The sequence below is a fragment of the Vulpes lagopus genome, chromosome 4, assembly GCF_018345385.1.
Source record: "Vulpes lagopus strain Blue_001 chromosome 4, ASM1834538v1, whole genome shotgun sequence".
In the NCBI taxonomy this organism is placed as follows: Eukaryota; Metazoa; Chordata; class Mammalia; order Carnivora; family Canidae; genus Vulpes; species Vulpes lagopus.
This window is the reverse complement of record NC_054827.1, coordinates 57027770-57055164: the sequence shown is the minus strand read 5'-3', so window position 1 is coordinate 57055164 and position 27395 is coordinate 57027770. Positions and strand designations below refer to the sequence as shown.

At 36.4% G+C, this 27395-nt stretch overlaps 1 protein-coding gene across 1 annotated transcript in view; it reads right to left on the bottom strand.

Moving 5' to 3' along the window:
* CNTNAP2 (contactin associated protein 2) overlaps positions 1-27395 on the bottom strand; it is a 1951553-nt gene that overhangs the window by 902078 nt on the left and 1022080 nt on the right. The window contains exon 9 of the mRNA XM_041753355.1: positions 7079-7228. Within this exon, the coding sequence (XP_041609289.1) occupies positions 7079-7228 (150 nt within the window). The remainder of the gene's footprint in view (positions 1-7078; positions 7229-27395) is intronic.

Sequence of the window (27395 nt, the reverse complement as noted above, 5' to 3'; positions counted from 1 at the left end):
TCAGGAAGACGTGAAAGTGAGGGGTGGGGAGTAGGTCATCGTCCTGTTGATTTTAGGGGAAGGATAATAGGTCACTGCACAGACAGACATGTCAGTAGTTCATTATGCACAGGTCAGAACTAAGTTTTAGGGAAACACTGCCACAGTGTAGAAGGGGAGAGAAGCAATGTGGAAGAGGGGCTAGGGTAAGCTCTAGGCTTTCTGTCAGGTGGACTGGTGTTATCTTGGACTCCTGTTTGTATATCACAATGTATATCCCACTGTGGGCAAGTCCTATTGGCTTGACTTCCAAAAATGGATCCAGAATTTGTCATCTGATCCCTCTGCTACTACCACTCGGTCTCTACCTTCCTTTATCTGGATTATTGCAATAGTTTCCACTCTGCTCCCTCTTTTCGGATAACAGCATCCTGAGAGACCATTTTTAAAGGTAGACTATGCCACTCCCCTGGTCCAATCTTCAAACGCCTTCCCATTTCACTCAGAGGAGAGGAAAGGGCCCCTCACTCCCCAGCTTCTGACTGCTCCCATTCCTAAAGCTATGCTGGCCTCCTTTCCTCAAGCATGCCACGTGCTCACCACCTGTGCATCTGCTTGCACTGACTCTTCTATCAGGGACGCTCCTCTCCCATATCTCCTCACCCCTTTGAGCTCTTTGCCCAAATACCATCTTCTCAACTGAGGCTTCCTGTGGTCAACTTATGGTAAGTGGCAATCCTCAACACCCCTCCCCTAAGAACTTCCCATCCTTTGCCTGATTTATTGTCTCCAAAAAAAAAAAATACTCATTTTACCAATCTGTTATTTTAATCAGAATGTAACCTTCTGAGAGCCAAATATTCTTTCTGGCTTGTTCACTGTTCTAGTATGAATAATGATCCCAGGTTTTAGCAAATATTCACTAAATGAAATTATTTAAATCCTGTCTCTACTACTTATTAGTTGTACATGTAGCACGTTTAGATAAAAAAAATTGCATCTGATATAATAAAAATTATTTTATCTTCAAGACCATGAGAAGTTATACCTGCCAAACATGACAATGGAATATCACATGCTAGCACAATCAGAATCCCTTACCTAAATTTTTTCAGGGGTGAGGGGCATATGACAGAAGCTCATAATCTATGTGGAAATAAAAAGTACGGTAGTCCTTTGTGCATGTAGCCCTTAAATATATCCATAAGGGATCACTGATTAATTTATTCAATGAATAAACAGACACTGAGAACCTATTACGTGTCAAACATTATTCCTAAATACTCAAGATACATGAGAAAACAAAAATAACCAATATCCTTGCCTTCTTAGTGCTTCTGTTCTAGTAGAGTCCAACAGCAAATAATCAGTATAGTCAGTAATGAAAGATGTAGAATGTCAGAGCATGATGATGTGCTGTGGCAGGAGGGAAGAAAGTAGAGAGGCTGGGGGTGGGGAGTGGGGGCAGGGCTGTGCGCTGGATCAGGAGGAAAGACCCCCCCACCCCCCGGAGAAGGTGAGGGTTGCGTGAAGTCTCTAAGGAGAACTACATGGAAGAGTCAACCAGAGAAGAATAAAAAAACAAACCGCAAATCCATAAAAGTGCAAGAAGCATCTAGAAAAAGAAACATAGGGGCAGAAGCAACCATGTCAGCGGTTGCCTGGGTGAAGCAGGAGTGGAAACTGACTGTAGAAGGGCTGGGGGGGATTTGAGGAGTTAAAGAAACCACCTTAGAGCTGGGTGCTAGTGATGGCTTCACCACTGTATCAATGTACTAAAATTCACTGAATTGTACACTTGAAACAGGTGGATTTTAGCATTTGTAAGTTTTATCTTAGTAAAAGATAGGGAACAAAAGAGGTAACATTAGAAAGTATAAAAATTAAACCAAATAGAAAAATAAGCATGTAGGAGACCTGGAAATTATATATATATAAAAGCAGTTTCTGGTACTTCTTCATCTGTACATTAAACCAGATGTCTGATTATAATTTTATGTGATGTCTCAAATCCAGGATATATAAAACCCTTTGATAGGTAATTTTATGCGTCAACTTGAGCAGGCTACAACGTCCGGTTATTCAAATACAACTCTAGGGATTATTGTAGAAGTATTTTGCAGATGTGATTAACGTCTACGATCAACCAACTTTAAGTAAAGGAGACTATTTTTGACAATGTGAGCCTCATCCAACTGGTTGAGAAGTCGTCAGTGCAAAGCAGAGGTTTCTCCAGATGGAGCTCAGAATAGCTATAAAATTAGTAGGAGAATCATATAAATAATATAAAATGACAACTTTATAAGGGTGAGACGCATGTTGCTGTGAAAGCAAAAAACTATAAATTCCACAAGGGTACGGATTATGTCTTCTTCTTCTTCTTTTTTTTTTTTTTTGTCATGATATATGGCCAGCATCTAGCATAACCCAGCACTTAGCATGGGTTATACTAAAGGCTCTATAACCTTTTTGGGTATAAATGAACAAACTGAGATCCAAGTTTTTTTTTATAAAGATTTTTAAAATTTATTTATTCATGATAGACATAGACATAGAGAGAGAGAGAGAGAGAGGCAGAGACACAGGAGGAGGGAGAAGCAGGCTCCATGCCAGGAGCCCAATGTGGAACTCGATCCCGGGTCTCCAGGATGGCGCCCTGGGCCAAAGGCAGGTGCCAAACCGCTGAGCCACCCAGGGATCCCAAGATCCCAGTTTTATAGCAGAAAAGATAAATGAAATAATCCATGTATATTTGGAAGGAAAGTCTCTCTTGAGAGCAGCCACCCTCTTCCAGGAAGACTAGCTCTCAAACTTTCTTACCTCTTCTCTTCAGCCCACTGTTCCTTTCCTTCCAAATGAAAGCAACAAAATAATAATAATATACAAATACCAATCCTGAGAAAATTTAGACATTTACAAATCCTTCTATTCTCTCATGACCATGAGGCTCTGGCCGGTATCAGAAGCCAGAGTAAACAGTCAATAAATACATTTCCTTTGATTGTTAAAATCAATGAAGTGTTATCAAAAGTAACTCCAGTTGGGTGGTAGAGTAAAGAATTAAAGCAACCAAAATAACTGCTGCTGAGGAAACATCCCAAATAAATAATCTCTTTTTTTTTCTGTTTATTCCCAAGAAAGAACAAGGCAGAAGAATTCTTGGTCCTTAAATATCTGATCACGAGTGCTCCAGAGGAGAACTAAGGCATTTTCTGGGATTAACAGGGCACAGGCGTGGAGAGATAAAGCTCCACGCTGGTAGGAATCAGCCACAAAGAATAGAAGCTACATGACCAGGACTTTACTTCAAAAGAAACCAAGTGTGCACACGTTCAGGAATCTGTAATTGAGTACATAAGGCCAGCAAGCCTTTAGTTAAGGCTTTCACCTGGTAAGAAAACAATTTGTTTTTCACCAAGGAGGAAGGGATGCTTTGATTTGTGGGGACGTCAGTCAGATGCTTTAGAGGAGCACATGGTCTGAAACCTCAGATCTTTCTTAGAAAGGGGCTGGGCTGTCCCTGATGAGTTAAAGACTCCACACGGATTGGAAATGGAGTCAGCACGTAGCATCCCCTGGAGTCGGACCCTGGTTTTAACAGGTAATGCTGGGAATATTCACTACATTATTTAAAATTCTACTGCCTTTCAATTGGATGAAGAAGTAAGATAAGTCATTAAAATGACCTATCAACTGAGTGAAGCCACAACCCCAAGCCAGGAATGTGTGTTTCAAAGCTCATATTTTAGAAGGGAGTCAATTTTCTTTCCACTCTACTAATGTTTCTTAAGATGTTTTTATTTACAACATCTACAACTAACTTTAAATTTGTCAGCACAGACAAGAGGAAGCCTTGTGCGTGTTTAACTTACAATCTAGACACAGCTCACGCTCTAATCTGAAAGCAGCATCCCAGAGGCAGCGACTCAGGATTTCTGCTGCCTGTTCCTCTAATCAACTTACTAAATGCCAAACTGGGTTTTCTTTGGTGAAATTAGGGCTTTGTTAATCAGCATAAATGTTAGATAAATGTCAGGGAAGATATCTCAGTCGTGAAATTAAAGATATTAAGGATATGTAGTTTGGCACAACACCTTTTAGAGATACCCACAGCCTGTGTGCAGACAGGGTAAGACAAGTGAAGCTGGTGACCTGAAGCCTTGGACATAGTTCTGGAATCTGGATCACTTAGTGATCGTGTGCCAGCCATCAGCTTAGGAGACTTTCTGCTGTTTGGCATTGGCTGAGGATAGCTGAATCCTGCTTCTAAAATCCTGTGAAAGCTGCCCAAAGAGAACATTTTATTCAAAGTATAGCAAGTCAGAGAGCTAGGACTTCAATGAGCTTACAGAAGAATTTGCATTAACTGCATTGTGCCAGCTCGCTAATAAAAATGTTCATTTAATCAACGTCTGTATGTGCACCAGACCTTGGCCTGTGGTTTCTTTTTACTGCTCCATGGTGGCTAAGCTACACGGCGGTAGCTAATTCTCACTTATCTTACTTTTTGGTGACTGACACGGTCTTTCAGGAGAATCTGAAAGATGTGCATGCAAATTGGCTAAGGTTGATCTATAATTCTGTTCCTCAGATCATTTGTGCCAGAATAACTTGAAACTTAGGATTCTTTATTTTCCCAGCATTCTATATTGAGTTCCAGGAGTGGGGGCTGAGAATTCTGAAATGTAACAAGTTCCCCTGGTGATTCTCATATATTCCATGGATTCAGCTGATGAAGATATAACCAGAGAAGCATCGTTATCATCTGCTGACAGCATTTCCCAATGGCAGACCAAAGACTCAAAAGGGAGAAAATATGCTCCTAACCACCTGGTTTAAAACCCAAAATCTGTAAAGCAATAGTAAGTAGCACACTATGAAGCCCTCATATGCCATTAACTCTGTGCCTTATTTGTTGGTTATAGCGATGAGGCTACCCATCTAGATGGAAAGAGATCAAAAACTTGCCTTAGGCATTCAGCATGCTCATCCACGACCAAAGATATTCCACTGCCATTTGGATGGGTAGGGATTATCAATAGTTTTCCAACTGACTACTGTGATCCATTTTCTATGGCAGCAATGAAAACTATTCGCCAAAATCCCATCATATTAAATATGCTTTCGCCGGAAAACCAGTTGGGCTGCTAGGTTACGTTTTCTCACACCCATAAGCCCCAGTTCATTCACTCATAAGACACCTTGTCTGACTTTCAACCAATCATCAAATATTTAACAAGAGCCTTGCAAAAAATGTGTAGTTTTTAACTTGCAATGAACACAATGTAAGATTCAAGACAGAGAGGTCTAGCTCAGGTCTTTTGCCTCTGAGTTGTCACTCATTATATCTTGATGCATAGTGAGAAAGACCCTGGTACAAGAGTCAGAGGTCTTGAGTTCAGGTGCTGGCTACAAACTCAGTGGCAAGTCAATAAAGCTCTGTGGGCTTCTATTTCTTCTTTCAAACAACTGGGAGTAAAATGCTTGCCTTGCTTGTTTTTCTAAATTTACTAATTCATTCATATTTATTGGTCATCTATATTCCAGGAATTTTTCTAAGACCGTGGAGGATATAACAGGGAACAAGATCTACAAGGTGACTATTCTCAAAAAGGCTTATTCTACTAATTAGAAATATATATAAACATAGTGATATACAGACAGTTAAATAAATGTGAATATTAATAAATAGATTTTCAGAAGCAGATATATGTACACACATGTTTTTTGAAAGTTTAACAAAGCCTTTTCTAAGAACGCAATATATTTTTTTAAATCTTCTGCTGCATGATTTAGGGTGAGGAAGTCAATAATCTAGTGAAAGATATATATTGATTTAAACAACATATCTACCACTTTATTTTATTTTTATTTATTTTTATTTTTATTTTTTTTACCTACCACTTTAATAAAAACATGTCCTCATGTTTCATTAATGATAAAAAAATTCTGGCAGTATATATTTTTTGAACTAAAAAAGTATGCCCAAGTCCACGCTACAACACTTTTTTACATATAGTAGAATTTATTGTTTTAAGAGAACCTTCTTTTCAATAATTTTTTCATGACTTAAGAACCAAGAGATGTGTAATAAGCTGGCTCTCCTGTAAGGCGATCCGTGGTAGGCAGCCTCAGAGATGTTCTCAGTGCATGTCTCCTCATGTAATCTCTTTCCTCTAAGTGTGGTCTGGATTTACTGACTCACTTCTACCAAACTGTGTATAACTGAAGTGATGGGATGTCACTTCCAAGACTAGATTATAAAACAACCTTGGCTTCCATCTAGGAAGCTTTCTCTCTCATTTACTGGTTTTCCTCTCCTCTCACTTCTCTCCCCTGATCTCCTCTCTCAGACACATCACCTATGAGAGAGGGAGCTTGAAGAAGACAGGCCTGGAAAATCAGAGCCACTTGGAGGAGAACCAGGGCGCCCCGGACAACAACCAGTACCAGCTGTCAACCTAGTGAGCACACCTTCTTGGAAACTGACTCTCTAGCCCAGGCAAGGCTGCAGATAATGCAGTCACAGTCAAGTGCTGGGGTAGAAAAACCTCACGAGGGACCACAAATTGGAATCAGCCAGCTAAATTCTTCCTGAATCCATGACCTAGAATAACTGTGACACAGAGGAGCCTGGCTGGCTCAGGTGATGAAGCATGGGACTCTTGGGGTCATGAGTTCAAGCTCCATATTGGGTGGGAAGCCTATTTAAAAAAAAAATCAGGACTAGAATAACTGTGAGGCAACTTTTACTGTTTTAAGCCACTAAGGTTTAGAGTAATTAATTACATAGCAGTAGGTGACCCAAGGGCCTGACTCTTGAGGATAGTATTATGAGAATGAATGCATTCAGAATCTCATACTTTATACTTTGAATATTTGAATTAAACTAGAAGAATATGGTGACATGATGCAAGTACCTTTAACATGAAGAAGCATAAATTTGCCACTCTTTGTAACTCGTGGAATAAGAGTTTGGTTTTTTTTCTGAGATCTGCTGAGTCTACTGAATCAAATATAAATACTTCATAACCAAACTTCATTGAAACTCCATTTCTAACAATGTACTAGTTAACCAATAAAAAAATGGCAGTCTTACCTCCAAAAAAGTACTTCTCGCCAGTTTTAACTTGAAGAGGACTATTAGTTCGAACTGCTGAAGCCTCATCTCCATCAATGGTGAGAACGGCAAAATTTTCCTTAGCTAGGAAACGAACCTCATGCCACTGTCCATCGTTCAGCCCAGAACCTGTTAAGTAAAAAAGTCAATTTATTTTCTAAAGATGGTATAGTTTAAAACAATTTTCAATGCCAAAAAGGTCAGAAATTTAATGGTAAAAAATAGTCTATTTTCATCTAGAAAAATTAAGTGCTACTTGCAATTAATATCATGTTTCTTTAATATGATAAGTGGTTCTATCCTCCATTGGACAGATAAGGCATGGCAGAACCCAATAAAGTAGGGAAATAATCATTAATGTGCCTTCGGCATACCTGGGAAAATGAATGGAGTGAATAAAGCTGTTTGGAAGGTGATGATAAACTATTTTAATTTAATTACTTATTCTATGATCAGGTTTACTAAAAGCCACTTTCTGATGAGAAAATGGATTTATGACTTTTCTCTAATGTCTCTGTTTTAAGAACATTTTTTGTACTATTATTTTCCTCTCAATAACCGTGCCTGGCAAGTATATCAGTTTGTAGAAAGTAAGCACTAAAAAATATATGCTAATTAACCACTTGTAAGCATAGGAAATAATACCAGGGTTATCTGATCATTGATAAATAAGGCATCTTTATAATGAATTCGGTTATATTTAAAGAAATAAACCAACAAAGCTAAAATCGACAGCTTCCACTCCTAACAACTACATTTCACTGTTGCTTAGTACAAAGATCTTTGGAAACAAGGATTCTTTTAAACTCTCCATTGGACGGACAATAACTTAAAAAAATATTTGTTCAGTTTGAGCTCACTTTGCAAAGAATAATTAGAAAAATAAGGAGCAAACAAAGGAGATCAGCCATTGAACATAAACATCTGGAAAGAGTTGAGTAAATACTAACAAAGAGAGAGAGGAAGTCTTGAGAGTAAGTGTGGCTTTCTCTGAACTTGTAAAGGCCTATGCTATGGAAAAGGGAAGATATTTTGTTCTAGTCCAGATAGAATAATTTAGAATCCACAGGAAGAAGTTACTTGAAGATAAACTTCAGATTCACAAACGAAAGGGAACCCTAGCAAAAAAAAACCAAAAAAAACCAAAAAACAAACAAACAAACAAATAACAAAAACAAACAAACAAAACAAATAAACAAAAAACAAAACAAAACAAAAAACCTAAAAATAAAATAAGAGCAAGTCAATGAAGCATAGATGACAGCTCCAAACCTCCGATTAGAGGTCTTCAAATGAGTTTATAAGTCAAATCTGACCTGCTGCCCCCTTTTTTGTATGGCCTGAGAGCTAAGAATCACATCTTTAAATAGTTAAAAATACATAAGTAGAATAATAAAGTACATGTGAAAATTATATAAGCATTGAGATTTTAGTTCCCACATAAAGTTTTATTGGAAGATAGCCACGCTTATTTGTTTATATATTTTCCTGTTCTACAAAGGCGGAGTCAAGTAGTTGCTATAGAGACTTGTTACCATTTACAAAGCCTGAACGATTTACTGTGTGGTCCTTCGCAGAAAAAGCATGAACTGCTGGTTGGCTTGCGCTATTAAACAGAAATACTATTTTAATGAAAAATATTAAAGCCTGTTGGAACTTATAAGATGGTCACATATAGGTAGTATTTACTGGTGTTTTACTGGTAAGTATCATTACAAATAACTGCACCGCAGGTTTTTTTTTTTTTTTTAGGATTTTCAAATTTTAATTTAGAAATATATATTCAGCCTATTTTATTTCAATGGAGGTAAGTAGAAAATCCCTTTACTGAAGTAATTAATACTGAATAACCTCCAAGTAACGAAATGTTTAAGATCTATGCATAATTTTGTGCTATGAAATTAGTACGTGAAGTCTCATTCTAAAATTAAAATAAGTTAGCTGTCAGACAAGTCAGTAGTGTTTACCGAAATATTTCCTCCTCAAGCAGGTTACATCAGGGTTCTCTCACAGAACAGTTGCACAGAAGACCATGTCTTCACCATAACATTTTTTGGGAGACTATAAAACTAGTTTTAGTGTTGATTAACTATAGAAGGGCGTGGTTTTGGCTTTTGCCTTTATAATGTGATGAACCCTGCTTTGAAATGCAATTTTGGGGCATGGATCCCGAGGACATCAATGTTACAAATGCTCAATCTCAAATTAATTCTAAATAATCACACATCCAGAAAAGGTCACGTATAAAATACCATCAGCTGACAGATCTTTTTGTTCTAAACAGTAGACCAGAATGTCTTTCTAAAACTTCCTGTGAACATTTCTTCATCAGACAATTAATTTATAAATGGACATCATCAGCTTAGTCATTTAGAGCAAAAAGGCCTTCTATTCCAATCAGGTAAAAATAAAAAGTTTTTTTTTTCTCAAGAATCTTAATTACTAGAGAAATTAAGACTCAGATAAAAGCAGGCTTGTTGATAGCAACTACTGCCGCATCTGAGCTTAAACCGTGATTTCTACTTATTTTAATCCTAAATATTGTTTTGTACTTTTAATTTTCAAGAGGTATGCCTTAGCCATCTATGACAGGAATAGGCTCTCAGATACAAAGAAGTTCAATTCTTCCATGAGGAATGAATGATCCGTTTGCTCAAAAGAAAATATGCTGCTTTTAAAAAATCCTTTTCAACCACACATTATAAAACAATAATAGCCTAAAGTCTTTTTTCTAGAGCAGAATCTAATGGCATTAGCTCTGTGTATAGATGTATTTAAAGATACAGTGACGGGCACTGAGGGGGGCACTGGATGGGATGAGCACTGGGTGTTAATACTATATGTTGGCAAATCGAACTCCAATAAAAAATATACAAAAAAAGATACAGTGTTCTAAGCTCGATATGCTATTCAATCTGCTAAGACCTTGCATGTGATTCATTTATAATTCACACCAAATGTTTTAGAAATTATTGTCTCAAATAAATATGTGAGAGAACTAAATCTAATAATGTTTAAACACCCCATAGCTAATAAATGGCAGAACTAAGAATTGAAACGCATATGGATCTGGTTGCAGAGACTCAGTTATCACAAAAAAAGAAACGAAAACAAAACAGACCAGAACAAAACATGTTATATAACCTCTGTGCATCCGTGATCACTGTGCTCCTATACCAGCGCATGCACACCTGCGCGCGCGCACACACACACACACACACACACACAAACACACTTCCTTTGCCTCAGCATCTGAACACAGCTCAATTTCTGGGATGTCCTTGTTCTCATGTAGTTTTAGGATGGCAAATAGGTAAATAACTGCCACACCATCCAGTTTCATTTGCTAACTTTCAGCATTTGCACCATCAGATTTTTGTGGTCGTGTAATCTCCTACATGCCACATGTCTTTTAGTATTTTCTTACATCGATGGTTTTCCCTTACAGTTGTAATTAAAATAAAAATTTTACATGCAAGTTATGAAAATTGGGATCTAGCATTTTCTTTAAGGCACATAAGAATAAGCCCATGAGTATTTATCTAAATCATCTCCATACTTTGTGAAACTCCGTATTCATTTTTTTTTACACAAGGACTAGTTTTTTGTTTTTTTTTTAATTTTATGTGACCTCTCCTGCAAACTTGCTCCAGTTTTTTTTTTTTCTTTTGCCTTTGCAATTTCCTGGACCTTAGAGGGTACAGTGCAGAATTACTTTTGCTTCATAAAAGCTATAAGGAATACTGTCTTGAAGGCGTTTTTTAGAAACTAACAATTTTACCAAATTTTAAATCGTATGAAATTGAACATTTATTAAAGTTAAGAGTTTATGGAGTTCAATATTTGAAATTCGCTCAGAATACCACAGTTGATGAGGCCATTGCTATAAGATGGGTACTTGCAATAAATACCAATACATTTATTCAGAAAAAAATATATCATCATCTCAAGTTTTATTAGAAATTTGTGAGTCACAGGTGCCTAGGTGACTCAGTCGGTTGAGCGTCTCTCTTGGCTCAGGTCATGATCCCAGGATAAATGGATAAAATCATAATTTTTGCTTGCTGTCTCTCAAATAAATGGATAAAATCTTAAGAAAAAAGAAAGGAATGTATGAGTCATACATAACAAAGAACACATTAGCAAACAAGACGAAAGCAGCACTTTTCATTTGTTGTTGAAGACATGGGACTCCTCCACTCTCTTCAAGAGCCAGTGGGTATCCCAGGAAACAGACTCAATGGGGACCCAGACTCCTGGAAGCAGGGGGTCCTAGTGGCTGCACAGTGGCTTGGGGTCAGACCAAAAAAGGAGGAAGCTAATTACTGATACTGAGAAAAGATGCCCACGTCTCCTATGGCTAGCCCTTTCTGAGCTCGTCACGTGTGTGTGGCACTGTGCGTGACACTGTATATGTGGCTGCACTGACCCTTCCCAGCAGTGAGCAGCAAGACAGCAGGACGGAAAACAGCACGAGGATGAGGAGGATGGTTCAGGAGCCAGGCTGCCTGCGTTTGCTCTGCCCCTGGCCAACCTGGGCACATTACTAACCACTCCATGCCTCAGGCTTCTCTTCTCTGGAATGAAAATAACACTCTCCCCCTCACAGATGTGTTTTGAGGAGTAGATTATTTACTATTTCTATAGCATTAAAGCAGTGCCTGGCACCCAGGGAGCAGGATATTTATATTAGTATCATGTCAAATAATTTTTTTAAGGTTTTAAATAGTCTCATTTTATAGAGAAAGAAGCTAAGAGTTAAGTTTATTATTTTGGGGGGAATTACAATTACAAATATTGGTGTAGTTGTAAGTAAGCCCTCTAAAGAACATGGCAATAAAATAAGTCTTAATGTGCAAATCATAAATAAACACATAGAAGACAACTGAAAAAAAGTGTATCCTAGCATTATGCTAATGGACACGTGAAGCTTAGAAAAATATGTCCAGTGACAACATTAGAGGTGAAAAAAAAATTCCTGTGTACAAATTACTTAGAGGTGATGATGATTTGTCCTGAAAAAAATGTGCTAGGTGACTCACAAGGTTATGACAAAGAATTGATGTTAAAGCAGCAGGTGAAGAGATTAAAACAAATTATTTCCAGAAAGTAAGAGTGGAGAATAAACTTCCTAAATTATTTACGTACGTGAGTTTAAAAACACACAATAATTAGGTAAATATTGTACATATATTCACTTATAGAACTAAAAGTTTTTACATTCACGTTAGTTAAAAGGTATTCTTAATGTTCTTGTTGAAAAAATGGGGGACTTCCCTCTATGTGGGGTCACAGGGACCATGCCCTATAAGGGACTGAGAAAGGATTTAGAGCCCAGAGTGTCTGGCTTACAGACTCACCTGCAGAGGGGCAGACAGCATAATGGACAGAGCAGGGATTCAGAAGTCAGACCATCTGGATACAAACCTCATTTCTGCTCCCCTAATGGCCAGACCTTCAGCAATTCAGCCTGTCTCAGTTTTCTTACCTATTATATAGGACTAATAAAAGTATCTACCTCATAGGGTTGTTGTGAGGATTATGTGTACGTATGGGATTATTTAGAGAAGCACTTGCCACATAGTCCGCCCTCAGTAAGTAGCTCCTGTTCCTTAAACAGTCAGGGAGCCCCACTTTCTAAATAGCAACTTAGCTTGTTGTTAACTTCTGTAAGCATTAACTATTATAAAATGATTAAAATTGGTTTTCTTTAAGAATATCCTCCTCCCCCATGTAAATCCAATCATTCAGTGTCAGTGGTGAGGAATTGGAGGATTTGGCAGGATAGCTGATTGTGTCTTTTATTAATATCAGAGGCAACAATTTTTAAGCTCATTTAAGCTAACTTTGAGCTACATAATGAATCTGTCTTATTATGTGATAGTTACAGGTCTGCTTTACCCTCTTCAAATTGTGTTTTAACTACATTATTCAATAGATATGGTTCTGAAAAAAATAGATAATGGTTCGCTGAATGTCTGTGAAGTATTTCCAGAAATTAAATATAATATAAATATAATTAATAATATTAAATATAATTCCAAGCAAGCAAGCATGGGTGACTAATTTTGAGAAGAGTGATATAAACCAGAGTACATATTTTTCAAAGTATCTGTGTTGTAAAAATAAACCAGTTTGATGTAGTTTTACACTTAATGGTTATTTGATATTACTTTATAATGGATACCTCTAATTATTAATTCATAACAATCAAAACTTTTCAACTGTGTGTTCTAAAAGGAAACATAGTTTTACAAAGAGAGTTTTTAACCTAAAATCAACATCTTTGAAACCATGTTCCAGCTTCTGGTCTTAATTTTTTTCATAAGATAACTAAATTGCTTTATAATATTTTCGCTTACATTTCTCTAACTTATAATTGCTAGAAAAACTTGTTTTGTATGCAAATGTAAAATGTTAATGAAGCATATTCTATCTAGGCTGTCTTTCTAATGGTATTATTTTTTAAAGTAAGGCTCTTGAGGAGTTTTCACAGATAGAACAAGAAGAAACAGATGTTTCTCTTATTAGAGACAAGAAGAAGAGACTAGTTTAATGAATATTGAAAAAAAGAAAGTATTTAAAATAGAGTAGCAAACCAAGATGCAACATCTGTTTGAAAATGTTTCAAATAAAATTACAATGACTGAAATTTCAAGTCTTGCTCAATATTCAATCCAGAGAGAAAAATTTCTGAGGACACAAATCCATATTTAGGCAGTTACACTGTTCTGATGTGCTACTGACAGATTTCATAAGTTATCGATTATCCATTTATGTAACAAAAAGGGAAAAATATATCCCTTATAAATATGCCATGCAGTATCTTATGTTATTTATAAATTCCATATCATAAGGAACTTGATCTCATTTAATCTTGCTCACCTTTATGTGTCCATCCAAACCGCAAAATAAATATGATCACTGTGGTCAGACAGAACAGGTTATAAGGTGCTTGGGCAGGCAGGAAACTCTTTTATTTCTGGAAGCTAAAGAGACTGCCAAATGCTTTCCTCTACAGGTACAGACAAAAAGTCGCTTTAAAACCATGTCTTGGATGAACAGAAATTTCACCAAAGAAGACATAGACATGGCCAACAAGCCCATGAGACAATGAACTGCATCAGTGGCCATCGGGGAAATACAAATCAAAACCACAATGAGATCCCACCTCACACCAGTGAGAATGGGGAACATTAACAAGGCAGGAAACCACAAATGTTGGAGAGGATGTGGGAAAGGGGAACCCTCTTACACTGTTGGTGGGAATGTGAACTGGTGCAGCCACTCTGGAAAACTGTGTGGAGGTTCCTCAAAGAGTTAAAATACATCTGCCCTATGACCCAGCAATTGCACTGCTGGGGATTTACCCCAAAGATACAGATGCAGTGAAACGCAGGGACACCTGCACCCCGATGTTTCTATCAGCAATGTCCACAATAGCCACACTGTGGAAGGAGCCTCGGTGTCCATCGAAAGATGAATGGATAAGAAGGGTGTGGTCCCTGTATACAATGGAATATTCCTCAGCCATTAGAAACGACAAATACCCACCATTTGCTTCGACGTGGATAGAACTGGAGGGTATTATGCTGAGTGAAATAAGTCAATCGGAGAAGGACAAACATTATATGGTCTCATTCATTTGGGGAATATAAAAAATAGTGAAAGGGATTAAAGGAGAAAGGAAAGAAAATGAGTGGGAAATATTAGAGAGGGTGATAGAACATGAAAGACTCCTAACTCTGGGAAATGAACAAGGGGTAGTGGAAAGGGAGGTGGGCAAGGGGTTTGGGGTGACTGGGTGATGGGCACTGAGGGGGGCACTTGATGGGATGAGCACTGGGTGTTATACTGTGTGTTGGCAAATCAAACTCCAACAAAAATATACATATAAAAAACATGTCTTCGCCTTGAAAAAGACACTTAAATGGAATCTTTAAGATAGATAAATACGTAGAGGAAAGCATATTGGATGACATTTTTTATTATTGTTGTGAGTCATGAGGGAAATTAAAACCATAATGATACACAATTTTCCACCCACTTCAGGGGAGAAACCTAAAAGAACTAGCCACGATCAGGATCAATCTGAACTCATACACTTCCCGCGAGAATGTAAAATTATACAACCACTTTGAAAAATTATTTGGCAGCTCAGTTATGTTTTGTTTTGTATTTAATAAAATTAAACATGTGTTAATCCTATCACCCAACAATTTCCCTCCTAAATATTTCCTCCCCCTAATCAAAATATATGTAGCAAAAATATTCGCACAGGGATGTTTTTGGCAGCTTTATTTATTATAGGCCTAAACTGAAAATAATTGTCTATCCACACAGTGTATAGTCATACAAGGAAATGTGGTTATGTAATAAAAAAGAATGAACTACTGGTGCAAACAACATTTTGTGTCTGGAAGAATGTGGACATGAAAAATAACACTGGATGAAAAAAAAAAAAAAAAAAGAACACTGGATGAATCCTTACATAGGAAAATCCTGAACTGCAAAACTAACCTATGATGATAGAAATCAGGTCAGATGGCCCAGGAGAGGAGGCACAGGTGGAAATGCACAGGGAGTGGCAGGAGACTCTCTGAGGTGATCATATCCTATATCTCAACTGCAGGCTGGGTGTGTAAGTCCATACACTTATCAGAATCCACTGAATTGTACATTTAAGAACTGCATTTCACATGCAGCTGATCCTCATTTGTAGAGTCAGGATGTGTGAGTTGACCTACTTGCTAATATTTACCTGTAACCCCAAGTCAGTACATGTTCTCTCATGGTCGTTCGCGGACTTGAGCGATTGGGTGAAAATTTGAGCCACGTGGCACCAAGTTTCCAGCTGATGTCAAAAAAGGCAGCACACTGCCTCTTTGGTTCCATTCTCAACCTCTTACCAAGTGTTCTTTCCACCGCGTACTAAATACCATGTTTCTCCCATTTTTGTGGTTTTTATTGATCTTGCTTGCTATTTAAGATGGTCCCGATGGTGAAATACATGATTAGGATTAAAGAGTACACGTACTATGATGAGCACTGAGTAATGTACAGAACTGTTGAATCATTATATTGTACACACACACACACACACACACACCAAACAATCAATAAAAATTAAAAGATCCCTGGATGTAGTGCCTAAGTGCTGTGTAGTATTCCTAACTGTAGGAAAGTTATGATGTGTCTTACGAAGAAAAAGGATGTATGTTAGATAAGCTGCTCCCAGGTACAGGTTATAATGCTGTGGGCTGTGAGTTCAATATTAATAAATCAATTAATATGTATTAAACAAGAGAAGTTGAAACAGAAACACACACACAAAAAGGTTCTGTACTGGTCAGTTGATAAAAATATTATGACCAGAGGCTTGTGGGAACCTAACCTCCTATTTCTTGTAGGGGCAATATTTCATTATTCCATAATTCAGTGTTTGAAATGACTACAGATAACATAACTATCATAAGTAATACAAAACCATTGTCTGTAATTTTAACTTAAAAATATTAAAAAACATTTTTAAAAAGAATTGAAGTAATAGTGATACTCGTTTTTAAATTCAAGTGAATTTTATTCTAGGCCCGTTTTTTGCTTTGTTTTCTGCATTATCAAAAAATGAGAAATTCAATGTATAATATGCCCTTATTTGCTATTAAACAAATAAAACCCAATTATACTCCATAATACTTGCTATGTTAAGCTTTTAGAGGCCAATATTTTAGGATATTAAAAAAAATTAAGTAACTACCCTAGGACTCTATTTTCATATAAAATCCTCTAATAATTGTCTTGACCATTTCTGATTCCCAGCCAAAAGACAAACATCATTGTACTTCAAAATCTCTTATTCAAAACTTTATGATTACTCTAGGGTCATTTTTCACTTGTGATAATCTTCCAAAGAAGGTAACTTTAGTAGGAATATGATTATGTAAATATTCAACTTCAAAAAATCTGGGACGCCTGGGTGGCTCAGTGGTTGAGCATCTGCCTTTGGCTCAGGGTGTGATCCCAGGGTCCTGGGACCAAGTCCCATATCGGGCTCCCTGCATGGAGCCTGCTTCTCCCTCTGCCTCTGTCTCTTCCTCTCTCTCTGTGTCTCTCATGCATGAATAAATAAAATATTTAAGAAAAAAAAAAAAAGAAAAAATCGATTGCTTAAAAAAAACTTCCCAATCCAAGACCCTAGTTTGTGTACTAATTCTGAAAGATTCATTCATTCATTCATTCATTCATTCATTCCAGTATTTAATCCTGCCTTGAATATAAAATATAATACAAATTGCACTGAACTTATTACTAATTTTAAAGAGGGTTTCAATTAATAAGATTTTGGATTAATGTACACAGAGAGATAAGACCAAAGATACAGTGTGGTACTGCACGTAAGAAAGAGTCTAGGTGTCACTCGCACATGGATTCAAATGCCAACTAACTCTTCAATTCATCTATAAATATATACAGCACCTACGATTTCCCAGGCATCATGTTAGCATTGAAGATACAGAGGTAAGTCAGTCAGAAGTGGTCCCTGCTGTAGAAAAATCTAGCTATTTTATTCTGAGGCAATTACTAAGCCTCTCTGCAACTTGGTTTCCTCACTTTTAGGGGAAGATGTAGTACTATGTCAGAGAGTGGTTATCAATAATTCATGAGCTATAGTGTGGTGTGAGCCACCTGATACTACAAATATCTAGAAGCAGCTTTTATTTTATCATTATTATTTGTGGTATACATGTGCAAAGGCAAACACATGTATGCATAAAGAGAAAGTACTTCCGGGGTTTTAAGAAAGGCATATATCATATTTTGTGGGGTTTATGTGTAACTGCATAGGATAGCTAAAGACATCATTGAGGAGTGGCATCTTACATGAGTTTTGAGTCATAAATAAAGGGTTTTTATAAATGTTTTTCATCTATAAAACAAAGTATTTAAGAAAACACAGAAACCCAAAAAAGTATACTGGAGGGAAAGAAAAAAAAAAAAAAAGACTTGTATCACCAAGAGACATCACCTTAATATCTGGTGTATTTTATTCTAGCTTTTACCATATAAAACTGCAAGCCATGTAGATTATTCTGATGCTATAGTTAAGAATGGTGAAAAATATAAAAGGGACAAGGAGCGACAATCGTCATCTCAATTCTCTGATTTCCCTTGATGAGGGAGATTTGGCAATCCTGTCTTCTCAGCCTAACTTTTCAGGATTTAAGGAGATGGAGATTTACCTCCACCAGCTTAAGCTTTCCTAGAGTTCCACTCTGAAAAGTCCCGTTCATTCTTTCACTAATTTACTGTTCTCTTGTCACACGACTAGCATTGTTTTAGGCGCCAGGATATAACAGTGAAGAAGACAGACAAGGTTCTGCCCTCATGGAGCTTACATTCTTGTGAGCAGAGACAGAGCATAGGCAATAACAGGGTAATAGCACAATTTCAGGTATGATAAATGCGGCAACAGAAATAAAACAGATGTCATGATGGAGAGAATTGTGGGACTTGATGAGACTGTGTGACAAGGAGAGAACCCTCTAAAGAGGGGACGGTAAAGCTGCAATGTGAAGGATGAGTCACGTGGTGATGTCATGCAAAAGCCCAGAAGGAAAGCATGCTTGGTGCCTTAGAGTACCAGACACTAAAAAAATAAATAAATAAAAATTAAAAAAAGAAAGAGTACCAGACACTAAGATGACCACAGTGGTTAGCGTACGGAGATTAAGAGGGCAGGATTGAGGAAATGAGAACAAATAGGTAGACGTATGGTAGGTAAGGGCCTTGCAAGCTGTAATTAGGCCATTGAAAATATTAAGTGTGATAGAAAACCTTTGCTCTGTCTTCTGTGGAAAGTGTCATGAGGCTGTTTCCATCTTAAGGATATATTCTAGCTACTGTAAGGTAAGTGGTTTAGGGTAGGTAAGAGCGAAAGTAGGGAGACCTACTAGAAAGCTCTTAGAGTGGTTAGGACAAGAGATGATGGAGACATGGGTAGAGGTTAGCGCTGGAGAAAAGTGGTCAGATTTGTCATACATTCTGGATATACCATTGACAGGTCTTACTCATTAATTGGTTATCAAAAGATTGAGAAAAATGATTTGTGACGGAAGCATTTGAGTGGAAATGAATGTTATTTAAATAATGGGATTCTGAGGAGGTGAGGCAATGTAGGATAAAACCATTAGACATGTAAGAAGAGATATCAGGTAAGTACTTGCATATCTGTGTCTGGAGCTCAAGGGCAAGTAAGGTCTGGACATAGAAATTTGATGTCATAAGCATAAGTCGTGAGACTAGGTAAGCCTACCTAGAGAGAACACAGAGGAAGGTTAGGAATCCTGTCCCAAGAAAGATCCTTAGTCAAAAATCCAAATTTGTTTATAATTTCAGGGGTTTAGCTCCTCTCTCAGGTTAAGAAACTGATTTATATAACCCATCATCTTTCAATTGCATCACTGACTTTATTGGGCAATGAAAATACTATCAATTCATTTATGCTTTTCAGATTCATTAGTTTTCTTACATTCCAGTTTTTCCATTTAATGGCTTATTGGTTATATTTTCAGCTCCTTAAATTTTTTAAAAAATAAATACACCAGTTAATTGGTTTTAAACTTAAAAATATTCATCATTATTTTTCATGGTCACTGTTTTGTATTTGTCTTAAGTAGGAAGTTGTGGTTGAGAAGCGATTCCTACACCATTTGGGGAAAATGAGTTATTCTCATTATTATTATTACAATTTATTTCTTAAATCTAAATTGGCTAGGTTGTATTTAGTCCTTTATCTTTGTTCCACATATGTCTCAGATAAACTGTAATGTCCTAAAAATTTTCTCTAAAGGCACAAAACCCATCCTTGTTTATAGGAGATTGACACTGTCCAAATGGCAAGGACATTCAAATCAATTCCTCTTGTTCTGAGGGCATCCCTATCGGAGACACTGTACTTGATAAAAGAATAAATACGATTCCCAGCCTCAAGAAGTTTGCCTTAGTGTGACACCCAATGACATTTAAATATCTTTACATATATTTTTATAATTTCTATGAAACTTTCCCTGTATTTTACAACCTAGAGTTGCATGGCACAGGGAAAATAAATAAATAAATAAATAAATAAATAAGAAGCAAGTAGGCAGAATGTGGATGATGTAGGGACTCAGATGGGGTCTTTAAGCAAGAGGTAATCCCAAGTACAGGCATTCTCTGGTTTTCGTAGCCTAATGGAAGTCTGCTGATGCCCATCTTCCAGGCTGGCACAGCCCTGCTGGAGAGGTATCAACAATGATTGCAGAGTGTCTCATCTCTTCCATGTCCCAAAGGCATACAGTTCCTGTCCTTGCACATATTAAGGAGAAAATATCACTACATGATGCTATTGGTTAATGACTGTTTTTCTATTCTATCACACCAGCATTACAGAAGTCATGCAAATATATATATATGAAAAAGAATAACAAGAGCCCATGAGTGAAGATAATAATGGCAATTTAGCTTAGGGTAATCTCTGAAGCCATTTTCTCATTTTCCTCCTAAATTTTGATAATAAAACAAATTAAAAGCTTAAAATTAACATTGCCAGAATTTAAGATTGGTTTTCTTTAAATCTATATATTAATCTCACAAAAGTCCCTCTTTCCTTCTAAATATTTTCCCATGTGTTGGCTTTATAATAATCACACGGAGTGGTGAATTTAAGTGGCTTTGATTAAAATAAAGCCTTTTTATATCTGTGTATGCTGGATAACTCCAGTGAGAGAACTACTTTTAAGTTAAAGAGGTTATCCCGCCACACAGAGGCTCAGAAATTCCTGAGTTCAGAGAACAATCATGATCAGAGCCCTGGCATGAAATAGACATCGTAAAATATCATGTTCAGGAACAATCCTTTACAATTTGAGTATAAATCATTATTTTTAAATTGCATCATAAAATGCATAATAAAACCATAGTTTCTCATGTCAAGCAATTCTGCATTACTCCCCTTTAACTGTTTTTATACTTGCCACTGAATAATTTTCCATCCTTCACTCAAAGACTAGATAATGTACCTAGGTAATGTACCTGGGCCATAGACATAGGCAAAGATTCAGTCCCTACCCTTTAAAAGGAGTTATTTTTCTGCCAACCTCTCTCCTACTTGTTTTACCACATGATTCCTAGCACAAGACACAGCCTCTGTGCATTTCAGCTCAACGGTGTTTCCTCCAACTGGACTACTAATGAGCACTGAACCACAAAGGGCATATCTCCAGATATTTATGAACTGGTCTCTTCTGCAATTTTCAATTCAACAACAATCCTTTTCAAGTGGCAACTGCCTTTTGGTAATTTTTCTCATTCTTAGTGGCAAATTGGAGTGGGCTAATGCTACAGGTGAGCACGTTAAAATAATATTTATACAACTAAAAGTTTCATTTATATTTAGGTTATGAATGTTCAATTTATCACTCCTTGTGAATTTTAACCTGTATGTAATAGGCATTAGAAAGTTTTAAAAATTAAAACTAATATGTTAAAAATAATATTTTTATCACAACATAGATTTTTAAAGCCACTGGTTTAATTTTTAGTATGCTTTCAGGGACTAGTATTATGTACATAATGCCAGTGTGTGAGCATTTGTATATATGTGTGCACAGATATGAGGTATTTGCTACAAGATACATAAGATCTTAGTGCAGTGCAATGTACTAAAATAGAGCTTGATTTGAATTTGGATAGCATGATAGCATAAACACTATTATTATGTGAGCAAATCACTTTAGCTCTCTGGCCCATAAATTATCAGTAAAATGAATGATTCATACCAGCAGATTACGAGATTCCTCTCAGCTCGACACACTTAAACTGAGACTGAAATACATTCAGGGACAGATGGATATAGGGAGTAGAGGAACCAATGATAATGTATCGATTTGAAAAAAAAATATTGTACAGATGATACATAGAGCACATGAATAAAATAAATACTTCTAAAAGTAAGTTACATATTTCAGTCCATACACCTTATTTGCTCTGCTGGATGACTCTAAACATTAAACACAGAATACCCAAAATGGATAAAGAGACTTCAGCTGACATAAAAAGAGAAGAATCCATGCTGAAAACAGGGAGACAGTCATCCGATTTTTGTACTTTAGAATAATTTTATACTTCAGATAGAAGATGGGAGCTACAGGTAGCTTCATGGATTCTTGGAGTAAACGGACAGAAGACCAACCTGGGAGGTAGAGCAAGTGCCATAAAAAGAACTACAACGTTTTACCAGTTCAAGTCTCAAAGGGACTTCTTTGCCATTTCCGTGAGTTAACATAAGTAATGGAGTCCCAGAAAGAACTGGAAAATTGAATATAGAGGTAAGGTTTTTAGCAGGGGCATTTATTCCTTATTGCAAGAAAGTCTCTAGAATACTGACATTGGGTTAGGGAGATATCACTCAGTGGTATCTCACAAAGGGAATGATCTGAGGAAATTTATGGTAGATTACATGCCTTATAGCACTAAATTTCCATGATATAGATGAGCATTTATCATTTTCTTATGAACAGGGCATGTCTTAGCTAAAGGAAGTCTTAGTGAAATCCATAGATGGATTTTCTTATAGCACAATGGTATAAGTATTTATTTATTTATTTTTCTTTTTTTGTAATTATCTATTGAACATTACTTAGCTTTGGTTGCTAGACAGACAACTCTCTAGTTAGAATCAATCACTACGTTTGGAAGCAGTCTGGGTGTTGGTCTTCATCTGAGTTGGTTATATAGGAGTATATTCAGTTTTTCAAAATAGATACATTGAGCTGTTCACTAGTGATCTGTACATTTCCTATATGTTCATCTTATTTCAGAAAAAAAGTTAAAGATAAAAGAATCTATATAAGTGTAACTTAACTGAAATATCTTAAAATGCTGAAGTCACTTTTGTCTTTAGAGTCATTACCCAGATGTGTAGAGAAGCCATCAAAAGCTTGTGAAGTATGCACCCAGTTATAGAATATGAAAACAATAGTAATTAAGAAAAAAACCCGATAGCTATCCATGCCACTAATTTAACATGAATTTTGGTGCATACTGGAAAAAATATCACTGGTATCTATGAGAAGCTGTACAAAAAGTTCATACAGATTCCGAGAGGGATTTCAGGATACTTCAAGAGCTTTAAAACGTAATGAAACTTTTAAAATTATGTCTCATTTCATTTCTACACTTAAAGGCTTTCCCTTGTTTAATTAACTTATCAACTACAATTATGACTCTTTCATATCCCAAAGATAACAGGGATGATAAACTATTTTAATTCATAGAGCAAAAACCCCCAAAGAAACCAAGTAACCAAACAGAAACAAAAACAAAAAATCCCTGATATAAATTTTTTTTTCTTTTGCTTTCTCTCAAAGTTGTATCACTTCCCTTTGTTTAAAATTTCCCTCTTAGGCTTCTTTTGTTCCCAGTTTTCTTGAGTTCAGCATGCCTGTATTTCATAGATAGAAAGTTAAACCAGATAATTCAAATATCCTAATGTTCAGATCTTGTAAGTTCACTATCACCATAGTTCATTTAGTTGGAAAGTTCTCAATCTTTTCTCTGCTCTCATATATCAGAGAGAGAATAATTGCATCAGAAACCATGGCTCGCAATAGGAGTGATTCTCCATGATGGGTCAAGAACTTTGGAAGCCAGGGTTATAAATTTAAAAAAAAAAGCATATATCACTTGAGAAAGGACATTCATGTGGCTGGTAACTGATTTATATAGAATATACAATATCAGTATTATATTAGTATTATATCAGTATTGTATATATATATACAGAGAGAGAGAGAGAGAGAGAGAGACCTAGCATATAGGCTACACACTATATTCTCCTTAGAGAATATATTCTAAGATTAACAGCTAAAGCCAATGCCCCCCTTGTATCCAGCTCAGTTTTTAACAATTGTGCTAAGTATTCACACCCACCCACAAACACCCAAGGTAAAGCCACAGTCTTTGAAAAATGAGGAGGAATAAGAAGTCACAGAATTCGGGGAGAAGGTGAAGAGTAAGCCAGCATTAGTTGATTAAGTAGCTCTTGGTAGACTTCAAAGTAGCTCTAAAGGAGACTGTGGCCTCTAACTTCTCTCCCTTTGAAAGAAGGGGTCCTGTCCCTCCTTCACCGGAAGACATATGTGTTAGAGGGTGGCGAACTCCAATGGCCAGTAGCCAAGCTGCCAATGATCACACAAGTCAGAGCCAAGAGAAGGAGCCCTTGGTCAATTCACTAGAAACCAGTTCTTCAGAAATAATATCCCAGAGAATCAATTGGTGAATGACTACTTCACCAAATGCATCAGATTTATCAATTAATTGTGTTAAGAAACAGTCTTCTTGAATGTATTCTATGATTATTAATATATTATTCTTATGCATATATTCATGAATAAATTTACGTTAAATATATTCAATAAATGTGAATATATTAGTAGTATCTTAAGGATTGTTCAATTTATCAAAAGCTAAGGGTCACAGGTTTAATCTTTTAATGAATATATTCATGAAGAACATTCATGAGGAATATAGTTATGAACTAAATCATTCCATGAATATAGTAAAACAGCATATTATTCAGTGAATTATTTCATTCATTTATTCAATACTATGTGCTGTGCAATGTCCTAGATAGTATGGCTACATCCAAATTTCTGACCTCATAGAGCCTAGATGCTTAGTTATCTATTGTCTTTAAGGAAGAATAATCTTTGAAATAAGATTTCGCTAAATAGGTTTTGTAATTTTGGTGAATTTACCTGTGTCCAAGGGAAACATTCATAAGTGATATTGGGGACTGCCTACATGGAATGCTTGTGATTTGTTATAAAAATCTTGCACCAGAGGTTTATTATACTGATCTTTTCACCTTTTATTTGTTGTGAACATTATAACACAAATAACTAGCCACTTTGGTTAACCAGAACTACTTTTCATTTTGAAAAGGCGCATCAAGACTCACAAAGTTAGGAGACCTGCAAATATCAAGTAGTAAGTTGAAAACCTGGGAATAAGGGACGCCTGGGTGGCTCAGCAGTGAGCATCTGCTTTTGACCTAGGGCGTGATCCTGGAGTACCGGGATCGAGTCCCATATCAGGTTCCCTGCATGGAGCCTGCTTCTCTCTTTGCCTATGTCTCTGTCTCTCTCTCTGTGTCTCTCATGAATAAATAAACTGTTAAAAAAGAAAGAAAAAATAGAAAACATAGGAATAAGATTCAACTGCTTGGATTTCTTTTTTTTTTTTAATAAAGATTTTATTTATTTATTCATGAGGGACACAGAGAGAGAAAGAGACATAGACACAGGCACAGGGAGAAGCAGGCTCCATGCAGGGAGCCCCATGTTGGACTCCATCCCGGGTCTCCTGGATCATGCTCCGGGCTGAAAGCAGGTGCTAAACTGCTGAGCCACCCAGGGATCCCCAACTGTGTCGATTTCAAGTCAAAGGTTTTCTTCCACTTTACCAGTATTACAACTTAAGATTTGGGTAGCTGAGCTTAGCACTGGTTTTTCATCAAAATTCTAAAATAACAATGATATTTTTTGTACCATTAGATTTATATTACCCACCAGCTTTATCTTTTTTTTTAAAGCAAATTATGATAGAAACACAATACATCAGAGCAACTTCTATGTTAAAGCGTGAAAATAAGGTTAATGTGAGTATAACAGTTATTGTCACTAATTCTTATTTTTATTAAGCAATGAATAGCTTCATTAAGTAATACATTACTCTTTTTTGTTAGCTCCATGAGAGAGAGAATAATGAAAGTGCTTGAGTTAAGCTTCGTGTGGCTTTTAAAAGAGAAAGTGTTCTTTCCCAAAGGGCACTACAAAAAAAAAAAAAATAAGCATCTAAGCTGAACATTGTTATCCTCTGAGAAAGTCATCAAAACAAAATGAAAATGTTGGCATTTTAGTAGACCCGTTTGCACTTTATTGAGCACAACTTCCACCAGGGATAGCTGTGGTTGCTGGAAAGGATGCTCGAATGTGAAGCAGATTTGCTAGAGGGTAACGTGACCCTTGCTTTTGTCTCTGAACTTTGCCAAGACAGAAAGGGCCTCTGTTACTGCTTTCCTGTATCCACCTCTGTTGTTTATTTTATTTCTTCCCAACAAGTTCTCAAAAGGAAATCATGCAAACAAAAATTGGGCCCTCTTGAAGATCATTACTGATCTTATTTGTTTAAACACAAGTGTTTCAACTTCAGCAACATCTTAGCTCAAACAAAGTTAGGGTTACACAGGAAACAGTTTAAAATTAGCTCTACTCTTTGGAAAATGATCAAACATCATTTATAGGATAGGAAAGGGAGAAGAGGTCATTTGAATTGAGGATCACCTTTTTTTTTTTTTTTTTTTTTTCATGTGGAGTAAGTTCATTATGCTATGCAGACAGATTTTAAGAACAAATCCTACCCTTTAATTTGGGCTGTGTCTACAGATAGGATGACAAGTCTCTTGTAAACATTAGCATTTTCCACCCTGATTTAAAAAGCTTAGTAATAATGTCATCACTACCACAAAGAAGGCATAAGTGATTTCATGCTTAGAGCATTTAGCTTATTTACAGTGGCTTACTGCGGGCTGACCTGGTGCTGTAGGGAACCCACTGAGAGCTGACCAAGATGATAACGATGTCTGCACATGGTGTGAAGTTGGATCTTTTTTTTTTTTTTTTTTAGAAGCTGGATCTTCTTAGGATGAGTCTATGGAGCAATACTAAGTAGCAATTAGCCCAGCTCAGATGATTTTTCTTCTTTAATTAGGTACTTAATAATAATTATAAACTACAATTTAGCTCTTATTATGTCGTAGCAATGAGATTTGAAGAAAGTAGAGTAGAATCATGCAAGTCAGATGCTAGATGAAATGTATTTTATATGATTATTATATCTTATTGCCATACACATAGGAGTAATGACACAAAAAAATGTGAGAAGCTATTGCTTGATTTCAAAAATATTTACTGAGTATCTACTATGAGAAAGACATGCTCTCTCAGCAAGATTTATCATCTGGTTTGAGTCAATGTTTTAGGAATGAAAGATAATCTTCATCTGTAGCCTGAACTTAAATCATGATATTTTACTTTTTCCTTCTGAAGATGATTTTTAACTGAGAGACTACTTTTTCAATATTCTATGTAGAACTTTTCAGTGCATTATCTGAAATTCAAGTATATCTATCACTAATAAATTTATGTAGATTATAACAACATGTTGAAATTCAGATAAGTATTACTAACATTTG